Source organism: Triturus cristatus, chromosome 8 (genome assembly GCF_964204655.1).
Source record: "Triturus cristatus chromosome 8, aTriCri1.1, whole genome shotgun sequence".
Classification (NCBI taxonomy): domain Eukaryota; kingdom Metazoa; phylum Chordata; class Amphibia; order Caudata; family Salamandridae; genus Triturus; species Triturus cristatus.
In genome coordinates, this window is record NC_140591.1 from 217,148,879 (window position 1) to 217,168,289 (window position 19,411).

At 46.8% G+C, this 19,411-nt stretch overlaps 1 protein-coding gene across 4 annotated transcripts in view; it reads right to left on the reverse strand.

Moving 5' to 3' along the window:
• Positions 1–19,411, reverse strand: part of SLC36A4 (solute carrier family 36 member 4) — a 1,249,299-nt gene that overhangs the window by 712,149 nt on the left and 517,739 nt on the right. For all 4 annotated transcript variants that reach the window (XM_085621384.1, XM_085621386.1, XM_085621383.1 and 1 more), the window contains one exon: positions 7,291–7,389. In XM_085621384.1, the coding sequence (XP_085477510.1) occupies positions 7,291–7,389 (99 nt within the window). The remainder of the gene's footprint in view (positions 1–7,290; positions 7,390–19,411) is intronic.

Genomic DNA, 19,411 nt, shown 5'->3' on the forward strand with positions numbered 1-19,411 from the left:
ATGTAACTATATACATCCTGGGGAGGTTTCCTGGGAGATTGCTCCCAGCCTTCTTTGACCAGACTCAAAGGTCCTCTTACCGGGTGACCATACAAAAGCTCAAAGGGGCTGAACCCTAGAGACTTCTGTGGCACCTCGCGGTAAGCAAACAGCAGGCATGGCAAGAGGACGTCCCATTTACGCCTCATCGGTTCTTCAAGACCCATGATCATGCCTTTTAGGGTCCGGTTGAATCTCTCAACCAGCCCATTACCTTGAGGGTGGTAAGGAGTGGTAAACTTGTAGGTTACCCCACACTCCTTCCACAGAGACTTCATATAATTCGAAATGAAGTTGGTGCCCCGGTCTGACACCACCTCTCTGGGGAACCCCATGCGGGAGAAAACACCCATCAGTGCCCGTCCCACCACGGGGGCCGTCACTGTTCGGAGAGGGATGGCTTCCGGGTACCGGGTGGCATGGTCCACCAAGACCAGGATAAACCTGTTGCCCATGGCTGTCTTGGGGTCCAGTGGCCCCACAATGTCAATTCCCACTCGCTCAAAGGGGGTACTGACGACGGGAAAAGGTTGGAGGGGAGCCTTCTGCTTCCGCCCACTTTTCCCACTTGCCTGGCAAGTCTGACAGGTCCTACAATGGATATCTGAATCCCTTCTCATCTGAGGCCAATAAAAATGGGTGACAAGCCTATCATAGGTCTTGTCCTGCCCCAGATGTCCAGCTAACGGAACGTCATGAGCCAACCCCAGTAGGAAGGCTCTGAAGCGCTGGGGTACCACCAGCACACGGGCTGACCCAGGTTCAGCAGCCTTAGGCTCGCTATACAGGAGGTCGTTCTCCCAGTAGACCCAATGTGATCCTGACTGATCACCTGTCGTTTGGGCTGAGGCCTGCTGCCTCATACCCACAAGAGAAGGGCACACTTTCTGTTCAGCACAAAATTCCTCCCTGGAGGGACCACCATCCTGCTGCCAATGGGTCAGCTCGGGCAGGTCTCCCAGTTCGGCCACTTGTTCTCCTGTCGGTTCCAGGGCATCCCCCTCAGGGTCTGCTCCCTCCTGGACCGCGGGAACGATGGGGGACGGTTTCCCGCGCCCCCTGCCTCTTCTCTTCACGGTTGGGACCTGGGCCATACTTTCAGGCTCCGGGCCCCCATCAACACCCTTACTGACTGACATGGACCGGGTGGTCGCACACACCCACTCAGGCAGACCCAACATTTCCAGATGCGCTTTTCTCTCCACCTTAGCCCAAGGGGAGTCCTCCAAATCATTGCCCAAGAGACAATCAACAGGCATGGCGGGCCTCACAGCAACCTGAAGAGTACCTGAGACCCCCCCCCACTCAAAAGGAACTTGAGCTACCTCACACTTACTCTGTGAGTTGTCAGCAGCTACAACGGGGTAGAATGCATGAGGGACCACCTGTTCTCTGGACACCAAGTGACACTTGACAGCTGTCACACTCGCTCCGGTGTCTCTGAGAGCTTCCACCCTATGGCCATTAATGGTCACCCACTGCCTATATTTCTTAGTGTTACTAGGCAGAGGGGTTGGAGGGACCATTTCCACGTCTCCTAAAGAGACCAGGGACATTTCTGCGGGACCCCACCCACCGGGGGCACCCATCTCCTCCCCTCCCAGGGCTACACTCGCTACCTGACGAGGGGGTGCACGCGGCGGTGCATTCGAATCCCTCATGGGACACTGGGGATCATAATAACGGTGTCCCACCTGCTTACAGGCATAGCAGGTCATGGGGCCCCTGTGAACAGGTTTACCTGTCGGGGCCTCTGGCTTCTTTACAGGGGGAGGCTGGGAACCCTTCCCTTGGTTCCCTTGGGGACGACTTTGGGGCCCTTTCTGAAACTCCCTCTGTTTACCCCTGTCCCCCCCACTCTTCTGCTGGGGACCCTGCCCACCTTTGGCTGAGTCTCCCACTGGACCCTTGTGGACCCTGGTACTGACCCAGCGGTCCGCCTCCTCAGCAAGTTTTCTAGGGTTAGATAGCTTGCTGTCAACAAGGTGCTGGCGTAGCTCTGGAAAACAGTTATTAGACAAGTGCTCCCAAGCAAACAAATCATAAAGAGCATCATAACTATCGACCTTGCTACCCTTTATCCAACCATCCATGGTTCTGCAGAAAAAAGACACATATTCAACCCACGTAGTACCAGGCAACTTCTTACATTCTCTAAAGGTTTGTCTGTACTTTTCTGGGGTTAAGCCATATCTCAGCATTAAAGCATCTTTCATATGAGTATAAGACATCCTATCCTCAGCAGGAAGGCTCAACAAGGTATCTCTCCCCTCGTTTGTAAAGCGGCTCCACAACCCCGTTCCCCAATCCTTCTCAGGGACCCGGTGGGCCAACAATGCTAACTCATACGCTTTAAACCATTGGCTAATATCTTCATTCTTACTGTAATCCTTGATCACATCTTTAGGAAAATAAAACCTACTTTCTGCAGGCACGGATGGAGTGCTGCCACCAGAGGGATTCAACTCTAAACTCTTAGTTTTAAGCTCCATCTCCCTCACCATCTTCTCACGTTCAAACGCTAATTTCTCTCTCTCAAAATCTAATCTTTTGCTCTCCATTTCAGCTTCTCTCTTGCTTCTTGCATTCTCTAATTCCAACTGCCCTCCTAATTTAAGTTTTGCCATTTCTAACTTGTACCCCCTCTCCTTCTCCCTGTCTTCTAATTCTTCGGGGGAAAGGCTCCTAGAGGACGCACTACTGCCTGGAGATGACACTGGCCCACCTGTGGGCTCTTCCTCTTCCTCTTCTTCTTCCTCTTCCGGTACCACCACCGGATCAGAGGGATTTCTGGCCTCTAACCAGGCCTTCAGCGCTTTGAGGAAGCCCTCTTTCTTTGAGACACCTGTGGTAGGAACTTTAAACTGCTTGCAAAATCCTTTTAGATCTTTTAGCGTGTAGGAATCTATCTTCTCCTTATCGAATTCCCCCACAACATTCTCCACAGGTGTAGCAGCTCCGGCATTCTCCATGGTCAAAACTGGCAGTGTTTAAGAAAATAAGCTCCAGGAAAGCGGAGAACAAAAATAGGCAATCCTACCAAACAGACTGTGGCTGCGTTATGGTCTGCTTTCACTATGTAGCGTACACTAATCACTGCACATGAGTCATAAATGCAAAGTTCAAATCCCACCGCTGCCACCAATGTTAGAACCGGCGGTCTCTAGTTGGCAGAGGTATACACTTCTGACAAATAGGGACCAACCAACTCTAGTCAGGGCAAGGGGATACACACTCAGATAACCCCTGCTACCCCCTTGGTAGCTTGGCAGAGCAGACAGGCTTATCTCAGAGGCAGTGTGTTAAGCATTTATGACCACATACAGTAATAAAGTGAATACACTACAGATGGACACGACACAGAAGTTATTATAAAAATAGTATTTTTATATAAGGCTTAGCACAAGACCAAATAACGACAAAAATATACCACAGTCTTAATAAATACTCTTTGGAAGGAAAAATAATAGTTCAAGTAAGGTTTCTTCTTGGCAAATAGTTCTTTAGCAAAGTATTCTTCTGAGCACAGTTCTTTGGCAACAATGTAACCCCCACAGGAGTCACACGACGTCGAGTCTACAAGATTCCCAAGGTTCGGCGTTGACCGCGAGGAGCGCTACGTCGAGCCTGGAGTCGCAACAGACCCCACAAGTACAGTACCTTGCGAAACGAAGAAAACGACGATCCTCGGCGTCGGCGTCGATCGTGCCTCGGAGTCAGGTCAATCCGCAGCGGCGTCGAGGGATGTCGGGCCGGAGCAGCGCTCACGGCGTCGAGAAGGGCGTCGAGTCGATGCGATCAGCAGCGGCGTCGGGACGGGGTCGCTTGGAGGTAGAGCCGATACTCACTCCTCACTGGCGTCGATACCGGCGTCGAGACGGGGTCACTTGGAGCCGGGGCCGATACCCACTGCTCACTGGCGTTGCTGCTGGCGTCGATCGGGCCCGGCGGCCGGCGTCGACGGCTCGGGACACTGGAGCCGTTACTCACGGTGTCGAGCTGGATTCGGCGGCGTCGGCGGCGTCGAGACTGCAGATTTCCCCTTGTGTACTGGAAACAACACTTTCCAGCAATTCAGCAAATGGTGAAGTCCTTTGGCCCTGTGACTTCGGCAGGAGACTGGCACTCTTCCAGTCCTTGGAGATTTCCTAGCAAGTGTTCAGAGAGTACACACCAAGTTCCTCTCTCCTTGTTCCTTGGCAAAAATAAAGAAGCAGCTTTCAGGTTCCTCCACAGCAAAACAGCACTCTGGCCGGAAGGGGAGGCAAGTCCTTAGATCAGCAGGCTTCTTGTCCTTGGTACAGGTTTCCTTGTCAGAAGTGATCTGAGTTCTTGGTTCAGGGGTCCTTCTCTTATACCCCTTTTTCCCGTTGTTCCCTTTGTCCAAGCAGGGCGATTCCCACCATCTCAGGTTTGTTGTGGGTGTTGCCAGGCAGAGGCACCTGGCCTATTCACTGGGCAGGGCAGAGTCCTCAGCCGCCCAGCAGGAGGCGGAGCCAGTATTGTCACTGGTAGGAGCAGGGCTATCAGTCGCCCAGCAGGAGGCGGGGCCAGTATTGTGTCAGGCAGGGCAGGCTACTCTTCCCTCACTCTACGTGTAAACGCCCCATTCACCCCACACTGACTCACTCAGACCTCTGGAGCCACCCAGCCCCTGACACACACACCAAACCAGCAGAGACCGGTAGATAGTTGGACAAGAAAATAGCCACTTTCTAAAAGTGCTATTTTCAAACATAGAATTTAAAAACCATCCATCCTAAAGGGTGTGTTATTAAATTCTGAGTTCAGGGATACTAAACTCGACTTGCTACCATGCTCCCTGAGTCAGATAGATTATAATGGAGTTAATAATCAGTCTGCCCAGTCTGGCCTATTGGAGGCAGGTAGCCCTTCAATAGTGAAAAACGAAAATGGCTGTAATTCACTATTAGGTCATGCCCCACACATCAGGGCATGACCTACCTTTTACCAACAATGCACCCTGCCCTAGGGCCTACCATAGAGGTGTCTGAAATGTGGCAAAGGGAAGGTTTAGAGACTGGTAAGTAGGTTTCCTTACCAAGTCGACATGGCAGTCAGGGACTGCACGCAGGCGCCGCGGTGGCAGGCCTGAGACACATTTTGCACGCTGCTTCTGTGGGTGGCACAACCAGTGCTGCAAGCCCACCAGCAGCAGTTAACTTACACGCCCTTGGCACACGCAGTGCACTAGACTAGGGTCTGAACAGTAAGTCAACCAAGCCAATCATGGTAACACCAATCAATGTAACAATTTAGCATAGGGAGCACTTGCACTGTGGCACTGATCAGCAGTGGCACAGTGCCCAAAGCAATAATCCAGCAAAAACATCGTAAACAGAGGAGGCAAACAGAAAAAATGGAGGAGAGACTCATGCCAATGATGCCAGGTCTAACACTTGTATGTTGGATTTTTTGTCGTTTTGGTCTCGTTAAGGTTAGATAAAGATACTTTATTTTTCTAAACTGGCGAGTTGTCCATTTGTGGTGTTATCACTGTGTTACTGTGAGTGTTGGTACAAATACTTTACACATTGCCTTTGGGTTAAGCCTGTCGGCTCGTGCCCAACTACCAAGGGGGTGATCAGGGGTTATCTAAAGTGTGTATACCCCTTACCTTGACTAGAAGCAAAGGTCCGTATTTGGACAAAGGTACCTACCTCTGCCACCTGGAGATCCCCATTTCTAACAGAGAGTGTCTGCGAGGAAGAGGGAGGCGGATCGTAGGTGTCAGGTCGGTGGAAGGTTGTGCATTTGTTGATGTATGCTGGTCCTCTGTTGTTCAGGGCTTCGTAAGCGTGGGTCGAAATCTTGATTTGGCACCTGTTCTGGATCGGGAACTAGTGTAGCTTCTTGAGGTGGGGTTTGATGTGGGTTCATGTCTTGTATTGTCTGTATTCTCTTCTGGAGGCGTGCGGTGATTCCTACATAGGGTGTGTTCCCGTAGTCCAGCCTGCTGGTAACGAGGGCCTGCCTGATGGTCTATCTGGTGTTGACTGGGAGCCACCTGAAGATCTTATGAAGCATGTGTAGGGTGTGGAAGCAGGCAAATAAGACTGTGTTTACCTGTTTCTTCATAGATAGCATGCTCTACAAGATGATTCTGGGGTTGTGGGCGTGGTCAGTCAAGACGGGGGATGGGCCAATTACAGCAGGTCACCATGCGTCGTTCCAAGGTGAGGTATTGTTCCCAAAGTTTAGGATTTCTGTCTTGTTCGTGTTGAGCTTGAGACAGTTGTCATTCATCCAATTTGCGACATTCATCATACATCTGTGGAAGTTGGTCCCACCCTTTTTAATGAGAAGATGGCCCTGGTAAAAACACCACGCTGAATTCTAGCTAGCAGTGGTTTTGTTTTCAGTCATTCAGTATTTGGATTTTTCAGTTTTAGAATTGCGCATCAACATAAAATTAGTGCAAATAGTAAAAATATTTAAAAATGCATGTGTCGCTTAACGAAAGCTGGATTAAAAGTGAAGGTATAGCTAATTAGGCAAGTACGGATCTTAAATATACAGCGGTTCAGTGCTCCATATGTGCTTCCTTAACATCCGTACAGATGAAACAAGATGGATGTTTGCAACCCACAACCACCAAGGATAGTAGCTACATGGCGTTGGTGCGTTTGCTCTCAACTGGAGGGACGTGTCAAAGCAGCAATGGAGAAAACGTGGATGAAAGGAAAGAGAAGGAATGAACAAAAAAGCACTCCCCAACAGCGCCTGGAAAATTACATTCATAAGGGGCAGCTAGCATTCATGATGTAAGTGAAAAAAATACCTGGTGATGCTCTTAGAAGCAAGCAAGCAACAACTACATGGATTGATAGAAGGTGATAAGAGTAGTGGCTCACATGTGTGGCATAATTGTATTCTACATACTCTTGTGACAGTGGGCTGAGCTATGTGAGCTAGAAAGACCAATGGGGATTGCCTCTGTGAAGAGGGCATCAACACTGCTATGTGCACGGAGAGTTTATAACCTATCAATGGTCATATATGTAGTTGACACTACGGGGATTGCTTGAACCTACATCCCTTCCCACTTCCGCTCAACCCATCCAGCCAACCCATCTTCCTATGAGCTGATCACCAGGGAGAAGATTTGATAATGGTGGTGTCCCAAGGAACACAGATGTCTCTTCTCACCAAAGTCATTTAAGTTATATAATTTTCCATTATATTCATGCTAAAAAAAATAAACACTGGAGAAACAAATGAAACACTTACCACACCAATACCTTCAAACGCAAATACAGCTGTACCAAAAAACAGTGGATACTTCTTCCAACTGGAAAATGCCGGGAGACTTCGAGGACTGTGAATATCCTAGTTTAAATAAATAAAAATGATATAACTATTTACTTAGGCAGAAAATGCATTTTTTTATCATAAATGTTTATGCTTGGTCAATACCAAAAGTATTACTTAATTACAGCTTTCAATAAAGACATTGTTATACCCTTTGTCAGCCCTTCCGGTACTACAGCAAAGTGGACCATCCAGAGAACCAGTGAAAGAGCCTACAAAAATTGGCTGGTGCCAAACGCATTGCAGCAGCTCTATACTGCTGATAGGAACAAACCATAATTTACATTTTTACTAATGGTCTGTCTAGAGCGGCAATAACTACGAAACATAATACTTCCTACACGTGTTCCAGCATTCCCTTAAACAACAACAACAGAAGTAGATTCAGCAGTAACCACTTTGTATGAGTAAGTGTGTGTGTATATAATATATGAATACCTCTATCTGTATACATATCCATATAGATATAAAACATATATATAAACAAGTTACTTACCTTCGGTAATGCCTTAACTGGTAGAGATATATCTAGCCACAGACTCCTTACCTTTGAATTTTCCAGGCGTCAGACTGGATCCTGAAGATTTTTGGTGAACAGAACCCCTGGTGGCATTGATCAGCTCACTTGCTTCATCATCCATGCCAGATGTGAAGTTGTGTTGCCTATTTAGGCATCATCCAGGCACGCTGACATTGGTTTCTTTTCATGACTTTCCACACCAGAAGCACGGAACTATAACGTACACTGACCACTGGTGTGTAAAACTAGGGCCCTGAAAGGGGCCAACCCTGCCCCTAGAACTCCCGTCAAAGAGCAGGGAGGATGGGTGCGTCGGTAAGGAATCTGTGGCTAGATATAGTCTCTACCAGATAAGGTGTTACCGAAGGTAAGTAACTTTTACATCTGATAGAGACTTCTAGCCCCAGATTCCTTACCTTTGAATAGATACCAAATAAATACCATTCCCGGAGGTGTGTCTGCGGACCAATGTCACACAAGAAAGTCCAACAGCACTGAACGGGTGAAGTGCCCATCTGTACGGACCTGACTGTCCAGACAGAAATGTTTGGTGAACATGTGTGGGGATGCCCCTTCTGCTGCCTGACCAATGTCCTGGACCGGAACTCCGCGTGCTAATGCAGTTGTAGCAGCTTTAGCTCTGGTGGAATGAGTTTGCAAGCCTTCAGGAGTTGCTTCTTCGCCAGTGCTTGGCTGATGACCCATCTACACATGGTTCACTTCTGCACCACCCGACCTTTTCCCACATCAACAAAGAGTTGGTCGTACTCTTTTTGGGTCCAGACGGTGGAGTCGCTCCTCTTCTTTAGAGGGATGTGGAGGAGTAACAAATACAGGCAGGTTGATAGATTGGCCTATATGAAAAGGGGCGACCAATTCTGGTAGAAAGACGGCCCTTATGCGACGCACTAGTTTGTCAGGATAGACTAAGAGGTAAGGCGGTTTAGATGATAAGGCCTACAGCTCACTCACTCTACGGGTAGATGTAATTGCCACAAGGAAGGCTGTTTTCAGTGTGAGAGCCTGAGGTGATAATTATGGAGAGGCTCGAAAGAAGCACACATTAAAAAGGTAAAGATCAGATTAAGGTCCCACTGAGGCATAATAAATGGTGAAGGTAAAAGGAGAAGGAGGGAGGAGATGGATAAGACCCATTAGCAACCTATGTACAATAGGGGACTTAAACAATGAGGGTTAGTCAGTCAGCTGCAAAAAGGCAGAAAGAGCAGACAGATAGCCTTTAGAGCTGCCAGAGCAGAGCCCTGCTGGGCAAGGTAAAGAATGAAGAGTCATACTTCAGAAAGGGGGCAGAAAGGGGCAGTTGTGTTTTTCTGCACAACATGCCACAAATTGCTTCCAACAGCAGGTGTACACCGTCTTGATGGAGGGACGCCTATCTGCCAAGACGAAGTTACAGACTTCGGAAGGAAGGTCAAAAGCTAGCAACTGTAGCAGCTCAATCTCCACAGAAGAAGGCTGGCATGTGTCGTAAGCAGGAAGTAGGAGGCCATGAGATCCAGCAGCCTCAGAGTCAGTCTCACAGAAAGCCAGGATAGAGTCTGAAACACCGGTATCATAGCATGAATATCCTGGACTCGCCGCTCAGCAGGATAAGCCCAACACTGCTCTGTGTCCAGATTAGCACCAATAAAAAGGAGCGTCTGAGAAGGAGTCAGTTGTAATACCAGCATGTTGATAGTGAATCCCAGCAAGTGCAGGAGGTTTGCCGCAGTCTGGAGGACGACAGCCTGGGGCAAGCCGGCCTTCAACAGTCAGCCGTTGAGATAGGGGAAGACTGGTACCCCTGATCGCCTCAGATGAGCTGCAACCACCACCACCACCACCTTGGTGAACACCCGAGCGGCACTATAAGGCCAAAGGGGATCAAGGTGAGCTGAAAATGCTCGCAGCCTACCCTAAACCGCAGATAGCACTGGTGGGGGCAGGCAGGACGGGAATGTGGAATTGGGAGTCCTGCAAGTCCAAGGATATCTGCCCTGGACCCAGCATGAGCGTGAGCATTTTGAATTTCTCCTTCTTGAGGAAGAGATTGAGGGCCCACAGATCTAGAACACGACAAAGTTCTTTTTCCTTTTTGGAATCCAAAAAGTAGTGAGAATAGCAGCCATAGCCTACTCCTGGACCTGAAGCACTCTCCTGTGGCCATGACTTCCTTGAGAAAAAGGGACAGATGATCCTTCATCAGCCGGTCATGAGATGGTGGCAGGGAAGGAGGGGTAACCTCGAAGGGGAGGAAGTAGCCCCTTCAAACAATCTGCAAAACTCACCTTTCTAAAGTTATGGTCTGCTAGTGGGGCAGATATCGGGGAATCCTGCCACCAACTGGATGCCCATGGTGGTAAAGAGACAGATTAGGAAGGTTTAGAGGCTGGGGGGGCATGGGGAGGCGGACTGACCAAATTGCTGGCCACGTGACCCAGGAGGCCTGTGGGTACCGCGCACTCGTCCACCCAGAGGCTTAGGAACATGGACAGTTCGGTGGCTGGGAGGGAATTGGTGCAGCTGGAAGCACCTTTACGCCATGAAAGGAGTGAAAGACGGACTGGGGGGGATGTGGGGACATAGAAAATCCCAAGTACTTGGCCGTAGCCCGATTGACCTTGAAGTGCTCTAGCGCCGAATCAGTCTCGTCTCCAAAGAGACGGGTGCCATAGAAGGGCATGTCCATGACATTCTCATAAAAACCAGTCGTCTTCAACCAGGTGTGACGCCTCAGGGCCACCGTAGATGAAACCGCTTTGCCCAGTGAGTCGGTTGTGTCAAGTCCACATCGTATTGTGAACTTTGTGAAAAGAAGAGGGCAGGTAGGTTGTTGATGAGCTCCTTTATTTCGATCCAGCAACACAGTTCCCCCGGCAGCAACTGCCGTCCCGATCCGTTCCACATTCCCTGCACGGAACCTACATTCCAGGTTCCGTGCAGAGAACGCCAGAACACAATACTAGAACACCCAACACACCCCCCTCCCTTCACAAAAAAAAACCACACACCCTAAAATACATAAACCATAACAACCCACAAGAAAGTGCATTTATTACAAAACACAGAAAATCAAAATCTAACATAATCCTGTAACTTAACAGGAGATGACCTAGCTCTGGAAGGAAGAAACCTGGTCTTCAAGAGACCCTGTTGAGGAACAAGGCTACTTCCCAACGTGCGATCCCTAGAATTAACAATGCTGGGAGCTGGAATTGTACTATGAGTATTCACACCAAATTTGCTTCTTACAAACTCCACTTTAGGTTTAGGCACAACTGCAACAGCAGACTTATTCCAGACTTTCCCATTCTCCAGAACAACCACATGATCTCTCACTTTACCAACCTTAACAGGAGCAGAAAAACGAGAGAAACCCTTACGAACAAGAACTGGTTTCTTGATCCTTACCCAATCGCCCTCACACACAGAAGACTGCCTGGGACAATTGGAACCATACTTGGCTTGAGTAGCAGCTCTAACATCAGCCACAACCCCTAACCTTAGTGGATCTAGTACCTTCCTAAGCATCCAATCTTTGTTGAGTTTGGAACCCGCAACTCTCCCCCTTAACAATGAAAATGGAGACATTCCAGTACTACAATGTGGAGTAGTTCTCATTGCCCAAAGCACATCCGAAATCACGCCCTTCCAATCAAGGCCATTTATGGAGGCCAACTGTAGCTGCTCCTTGATGACACGATTAAAACGCTCAACCAAGCCATTACTGCGTGGATGGTAAAGGGAGGTAAGTGTGTGTTTGATGCCATGCTTGCTCAAGAAACTTTGCATCTCAGTAGACACCAACTGCGTACCATTGTCTGTCACCAACTCTTCTGGAAATCCCTCCCGAAGGAAAACCTCCAACAAAAATTTAATAACCACACTAGAGTTGATACCATCCACAAATTTAACCTCTGGCCACTTGGACATATAGTCAATCAAAACTAACACGTATTTGGGAGAAGCCCCCAAACCACTGAATGGACCAGCCACATCAAAAGCCAATTTAAACCATGGTGTCTCCTTGACTACAACGGGGCTGACAGAGGACGGACAAGTTACCTGAGATTTGTCACTCAGCACGCACGCACCACAATCCCTGACACAATGCTCGATGGACCTATCAACACCCGGCCACCAAAAGTCTTCCCTCACCCTCCGCTTCATAGCTCGAATGCCCAAATGGCCTTCATGGGCAAGGTCTAAAACCTTCTTCCGTAATGACAAGGGAACAACCAGCAACCCACCCCTGCGCAAAATCCCATCAACCAGAGACAACTCATCACTAATTCTTGAATAAGGAATTAGCTCCGAAGGAATATTAGTATTGATTGGCCAACCGTGAGTTACCAAATCAATTACCCTACCAAGCTCAACATCCTCAGAAATGGCCAGTTTCCAATCAACTTCTGATAAAGCAGCTCCCGTATCAGCTACAGTGCCGACCGCACACACCATCTCCAAAAGATCATTTGCAGGTTCAACAACATCTTCAAAAATAGGCAACCTTGACAAACAGTCAGCCACACAATTTTTCACACCAGCAACATACTCCAGATGATAATTGAACTCATTTAGTCTGTACTGCCATTTAGCAATACGAGGCGTCGCCCTACCACCACCCTTCGTGGTAAACAAATCCACCAAAGGCTTATGATCAGTCCTGAGAACAAAACCATTTCCCCACAAGAAATTCCGAAAATACTGTACACCCCACCATAGCGCTAACGCTTCCTTTTCAATGGTAGAATAGGTTGCTTCAGCGCCGCGAAGTGTTCTGGAAGCAAAAGCAATAATTTCTTCCCTATTGTCCGACCTCTTTTGCATCAAAACAGCACCAAGACCAACATTACTAGCATCGGTGGTGACAATGCATTGGTCATTGATGTTGAAAAGTTTAAGTGGCTGCGCCTGTACTATGGCCTCTTTGAGTGACTTGAAATCAGATGCACACTGAGCAGACCAGACATACTTCGTATTTTTCTTGAGAAGACCACGCAGACATACCGTTCTATCAGAAAAGTTGGCTACGAATTTCGCATAATACTCTACTAGCCCTAGAAAAGAGCGTAATTGATCCTTGTTTACAGGCTCAGGTGCATCCTTAATGGCATCCAGTAACTTCATTTTTGGTTCTACCCCCTTAGCGGAAATGTGGTGACCAAGGTAATCCACCCCCTCTTGAAGAAATCTGCATTTGTCTCTTCTTAACGTCAACCCACTAGACTTGACTATATCTAATACATGCATGACCCTAGCATCGTGCTCCTGTATGGTCTTTCCGTGAATAAGGATGTCGTCCTGGAAGAACACCACCCCCGCAGTGTTTTTGAACAAGTTACCCATGAGACGTTGGAACACTGCAGAAGCTGATGCCAAACCAAACGGCATACGTAAATAGCGGAAAGCACCATCAGGAGTCACAAATGATGTAAGGTGTCTGGAGTCCTTGCACAATTCGACTTGATGGTACGCAGAAGATATATCAAGGGAAGAAAAATACTTTGCACCCTCTAAGGTTGACAACATCTCATTAATGTTCGGTAGAGGTTGGCGGTCCACCCAGATACAAGCATTCAAATCGCGCAAGTCTACACACATCCTGAGGGACTTATCGGCTTTGCGCGCTAAAACTATGGGTGACAACCATTCAGACCCTTCAATTGCTTCAATCACCCCCAACTTGCGTAACCGTTCCAATTCAAGTCTCAATTCGCTACGCATGCTAAGCGGTACTTTCCGTACCTTGTGCGCCACAGCCTTAGCACCTTCCTTAAGAACAATGCGGTGTTGAAATCCTTTTAGTTTGCCCAACTTTCCATTAAAAACCTCAGGATATTTTTTAATCCAGTCATTCTCAACACACACATCAGTTGTAATAGTGTGCACAGGAGCAACCTCCGACAGACTAGCATAATATTGTTTAGCTTCCCGTTTGGATAGAACCATGTCAGCATGATTTGGATCAAGGATGATTCCAAGTTCACCTTGTTCATCCCAACCTAGCAAATTTGCACCCTCTTCCACGATGAATATAATGCCAACCACACAATCACCCTTGAATTCTAAGTTCCCCTTAAATTTGCCTAATACCTTTACTCTTTTGCCACCATAAGCAAAAATCTTTATACCGGAGTGAGCTATTGGAATGTCACCCAAACCTTTAAAATCCTTGACATTAATGAGGGTAAAAGGGGAACCAGAATCGGCAAGAAACTTCATGCCTTTTCCATTCACATTAATAGTGCACACAGGACTTTTCCTTCTACGTCCCTCCCCGATGGAAGCTATTTCTACAACCCCATCTTCAATCGTAGATGACGAAGATAACATTAATAGTTCATAACATTCATCATCTTCATACACGCAGCTCTCTTCTATGGCCCTCACAGTGCGTGGGGGTACTCTCTGGGGTAGAGTTGCTTTGCACATATGTGCTAAGTGTCCCTTCTTCCCACACTTGAAGCAAGTCTGATTTATGGCATAACAAAATTTAAAATTTCCCAGATGAGAAGTGCTACCACAACGATAACATGAAGGATGTTGCTCAACTCTCGCTTTCTGGGAATTAGGTACGGATGGTGACCGGGAAACATTTCTGTTAGTACCAGTGACTGATTTAACGGGAGCTTTCGTGGTAACTAGCTTGACTTCAGATGCCGATGTAGGTTCAGATGTTGATACAGGTGTATTTAACTCCTTCATGCACAGTTGCGAATGTTCAACACTCTTAGCTAAAATAAGAGCAGTCTCTAGGTCAGGATCATCAGAAGATAGGAGTTTCTGCTGAACTTTCTTATCGCATGTGCGTTCAATGAGTTGATCGCGAATTATTTCATCACGAAATTCCCTATAATTACACTTGACGGCCAAAATTCTAAGAGCAGCAACAAAGTCATCAATAGATTCACCAGGCATCTGTGCGCGCTGCAAAAATTTGTGCCGTTCTAAAACTACGTTGCGCTTGGGATTAAATCTTTTGTCGAGGGTTTTTACTAATGAGGCATAGTCATCAACAATTAGAGAATCACCATCTTCACCTCCGCTGGTGCACGTCCACACCGACTCCAAAGGTAAGGTTTGCAAAATTGACCTGGCCTCAGCACCTACATTGTACATAAGTAAGGCCTTCTTTTTTTTAGATGTGAAAGTATCACCATCAATTGCCTCCAGATAAGCCTCAAAAGTGGCCTTCCATTGTTGCCATAGCATAGGAGGAGGACCAGGTAACTGTAGAAAAGGAGGTGGAGCAGCAATGTTGTCCATTGTTAATCTAGCGTGGGTGAGTTGCTGCCACTAAAGATTAAACACTCACTTGCAATTAACAGCTTTGAATCTTCCTGCAATTATTAAGAGTGTCTTTAAAACGTTGGACAATGTCTTATTTACTAGGAACTGCTTTCATGAGTACATAGCCTTTCATTTCTACCAGCGTACTATATTTCCAGTCTTTATTGTTGAAGAAGACACTTCAAGGCGACATCCCCTTAGCAACACGAGCAGATAGACGTAAGCGCAAAAACGCTTTAACGCTAAAACAGTCTTGCAGCCTGTGACCGAAGCGCAACGGTTGCCAAGGAGACAGTAAACACGGAGTGGAAAGCACGCGATGACGCTCGCGCTGACGCCGCGCGTCGATCTACGCGCCGAAGGAAGCACAAAGAAGAACAGGAAACGGCGAGAAAGTCAAAAAACGTCTCACCCCTGAACAGCAAGGCAGAGTACTGGACTGGCATAACAGAGTCTTCTTGGCCCCCTCCTAGGCCCTGCCTACAATAAGGAATCTAGGTAAGGAAGAAGTAAAAAAAAAAAACTGCAGCAATGCCAAAAAGTCTGGCTTATGGCCGCCAACTTACTGACTTTACCAATGATTGTTTTTTAATGTTTCATAATTTATTATTTTAAAAAAACATGACTAATTGCAACTCTTAAGTGAACATACAAACACAGAAGACCAAATTTGAATGTTTTTGTAATAACGTTTTATGGAAACGTTCAAGGGTGGCAGACATCAACGTTTTTGTAACAAAGTTACCCTGAGAAAGTTGAAAAATAGTACAAGATTTAAAAAAAAATGTATTCAATGTTAAAAGCATACAATTGCTCACAAGTCTCTTGTACTGAAGGGGGCTACTTGCCGGGTGCGTGCCAACATTGTGCTTCAGCAGAACGCCGCCACTCACACGGGGAAAGGAACCAATGGCTGAGACAGTGCTGTATGCTGTGACTTGAGGAAATAAAATGTGAAGGACACTACAGCAGAATAATGGATGAAGAGGGCCGACTGCAAAGCTCCTCCAAGTAAGTATGTTTGCTATATTGCAAAATCTAAATGTCTGTATTTTTGGATGTGGGACTGCAGAGAAAGCATGCAGTTCCCCAGATGAATGTCGCATCCTGTCCTCTGATGTAGAAAAATATTGAACATAAGCAGGTTTTGACTTTTCCATCCTTATCAGGAGCGTAGTGTTTTGATTTATTGTAAAGTCAAAGTCACTGAAAAGTTCCAGAGGAATATAGTTATTCACTGCCCTCTTGTGGCAGCATCTAAAACATACTGCAAGACTATAAGATCAATGTACTTTAAAAATCTAAGAGCCCTTCTGGTACTTAAAGGCATTTAAAACCAGGGACGGTTCTAGAATTTTTGGGCCCCGGGTAAAAATGAAATGTGCATGGCTGTTCTAATTTGCATACAACATGAAACATTCAGGGCTGTTTGCATCTCAATAGATGACCCTGCTCCTGAAGTTGCTCTGTGCAGACCCCTTGTGAGTTGCAGCCTTTGCCTCTGAGCCACCTACAGGCACCTCATTTACAGCTCATAAGGGGCTAAAGGTGTGAGAGTTTCTTCTGATGTGAGAGGGTTGGGAGTTCTATGGTGCCTCTGAATGGGCAGCTGGGAAGGATGCCTGATGAAGGTCGAGCTGCGGACACCAGGCTAACTGAGAGGAACACACCTTGGTGTAAGCCTGAATACAGGGGTACCTGGGCTCTTCCTCCATTGAGTTCAGGTGAACCTTAACTTGGGTGACCAGAGGACCTGAGAGCAAAGGCAGTTGTAAGTACTGTATTTTCTAGATCAATGGTGTATGCAAGTAGTGTATATAGAAGCCCGTGCATGTCTTGATGCATGGCATGGACTCCTAAGAGCCATCTTGGCAGACACATGTCAACACTTTAGTCTCGTTGGAGTACTAGCTCCCCTACACTCCTTGTGCAGTTTTAATACCCAGTGGTACTCCTCTAAGTAAAATTCATACTAGTTTAACATACTGGTGTTTAACCTGTTTTATGGATGCCTATCTCCATTAGAGCTTAGAAACTGCCTCCTTGATTTAAGGGTGCAGGCCTGCTCTCCCCATCAAACTGAGGGTTTGGAGAGTGTGGGGTTGTCCAGTGATGAAGCATGACACCTGGTAAGTGTGTGAGGACATCCCGTCAACTTGTGTGTGTGTGTATCGAAATGCGCTTAGATAGACGATAAGAAGCTAGGAGGTAGAGACTGTGAAACAGCCCCAGGTAGGGTTTCCAGATACGCTTCTACAGTTGACTTGGGTGGCCTTTTTGTGAAAAGAATTGTGTTGCTGGCTTGCCCACCCTCGAGGTCCCATGTCTCCAGATCCGCACCTCAGATAGTTTTTTGGGGGGAGGACTGTGTTACGGCGGATTGAGGACTAACCTGCAGAATGTGTCTCTTTGAAACTGGGGCCATAGGAATGATTCCTTCCCCTAAGCCTCGTCCCACAACACCATGGCTGCCCAATTGCCAACCAGACACATTTTTATCTCATTTGGATCGGCAGGGTTCAAAAGAGGACCTGTGTGCCACCTTGGCCTGGCTGTGTCACACTGGTGCGGTGCCACGGGTTAGCGGTCCGGGTTTAGGCCCCAGTGCAGTTGCCCACACTGCCCATACCTAGCACCGGCCCAGTTTACAACAATAACGAGGCGTCTTCACAGGAACCAGCAGAGAATCTTTCTGACATTAATCTTCCTTCAATAATGTGAAGTTCATCTACAGAGGAGATGAAAAGAGGTCATCTGTGTTTATGTATCGATTTCTGCAAGTCTTTACCATCTGCGTGTTCATTTATGCGGCTGGTTTTATACATTTACGCAAATACTGTCATGTTCCCATTAGTAATCTATCTGACTGGTAATATTCAAGGCCCTTGTGAGGTTTATATGCATGTATATCCCTTCTTTATAAAGCGCTCTGCTGCTGCGAGACGTGGCCCGAGACGCACAGAGAATGCCAAACTAAAAACAAGCATTTGCAATGCAATAGGTCTCGCATTATAAAAGTGTGAGCAGTTCGCATTGCTAATAATAATGCAACACTAGCTATTGGCATTGTAAATGATAATGGCATTTATTTATGTGTTTGTTTTATAAAATAGATAAAAAAGGCATTGTCATGAACAATGCCAATAGCTTAAACTTTTGCAAATCCGAGAACTATTGCATTGCAAATGCTTGTTTAGGTATGCTGCTGCCGTAGGCGGCTATGAGGACAAGTGGCGCGATCTGTATTTAATGACCCACCTGCCCCGAAGTCGCTTTGATTCTGTGGTGCATGGTGATTTTTGACACAGGAAAATGAAATCTCACCAAATTCTCTTGACTATCCTGGAATATTCACCAGGATGCATCACTATTTGACCCGCGTTAATGTAAAAAAACAAAAACTCCATCTAAATCTGTACAAAATCTGGCTGTTCATATTTTCATACATTTTCCTTTGATGTGCTGTAATTAATGATAAAAGCACATTTTTTTCTATCTCTAAATGTTTGAAATAATCCTGTCCTGCCTTAACCTGCATTTCATACTGTGGCCGTAAGGGCCTGAGTTTAGTCACAGTTAGATTATGGAAATAACATGTACTTGGCTTCGTCTGAGCGAGATCTAAAAGAAAACTACAGTTGGTTCAAAGATGCAGCAATCGACCTGATTGTGGGCCTGAAAACGATGACAATATATTAGCCTTGCTTCGTAAATTCCTCTGGCATCCATTCATAAAATACGTGTGCCTGAAAGCCATGAACTTGGCACACAGAGTTATACATGCCACAGGTTTAAATATGGAATAACCCATAGTTTAGCCTTCAAAAATGAGGTGATGTTTTCCATCCCTGGTCTTAAGTTCGGTAAACTAAAATCTTATAGGGTGGCAGTCTTCCCATTACTAGTGCCCATATATATAACTGGTAACTTTGACCCTCCCCACCCCACCCATGATAGTGCCAGGTGTACCAGTAACTCGATAGGTGTGGAGTTGCTGAAGATTAAAAACGAAACCCTGAGTTTCCGCTGTGAAATTAGGAATTCCGGGCAGAAGTGAGCACACTCTGAAAATCTGGCTTTTTAGTAATGTTTAGAGGGGGTGAGTAAAGTCTGTTGTACTGTTAAATATCCCTTAGCGCCAAGAAGCCTTGGTGTATGCCTGCTTCAGGAGCAAAACAGAACAATATGTAGAGGAGCAGTGGGAAAACATGGGGGAGTAGTCATTTT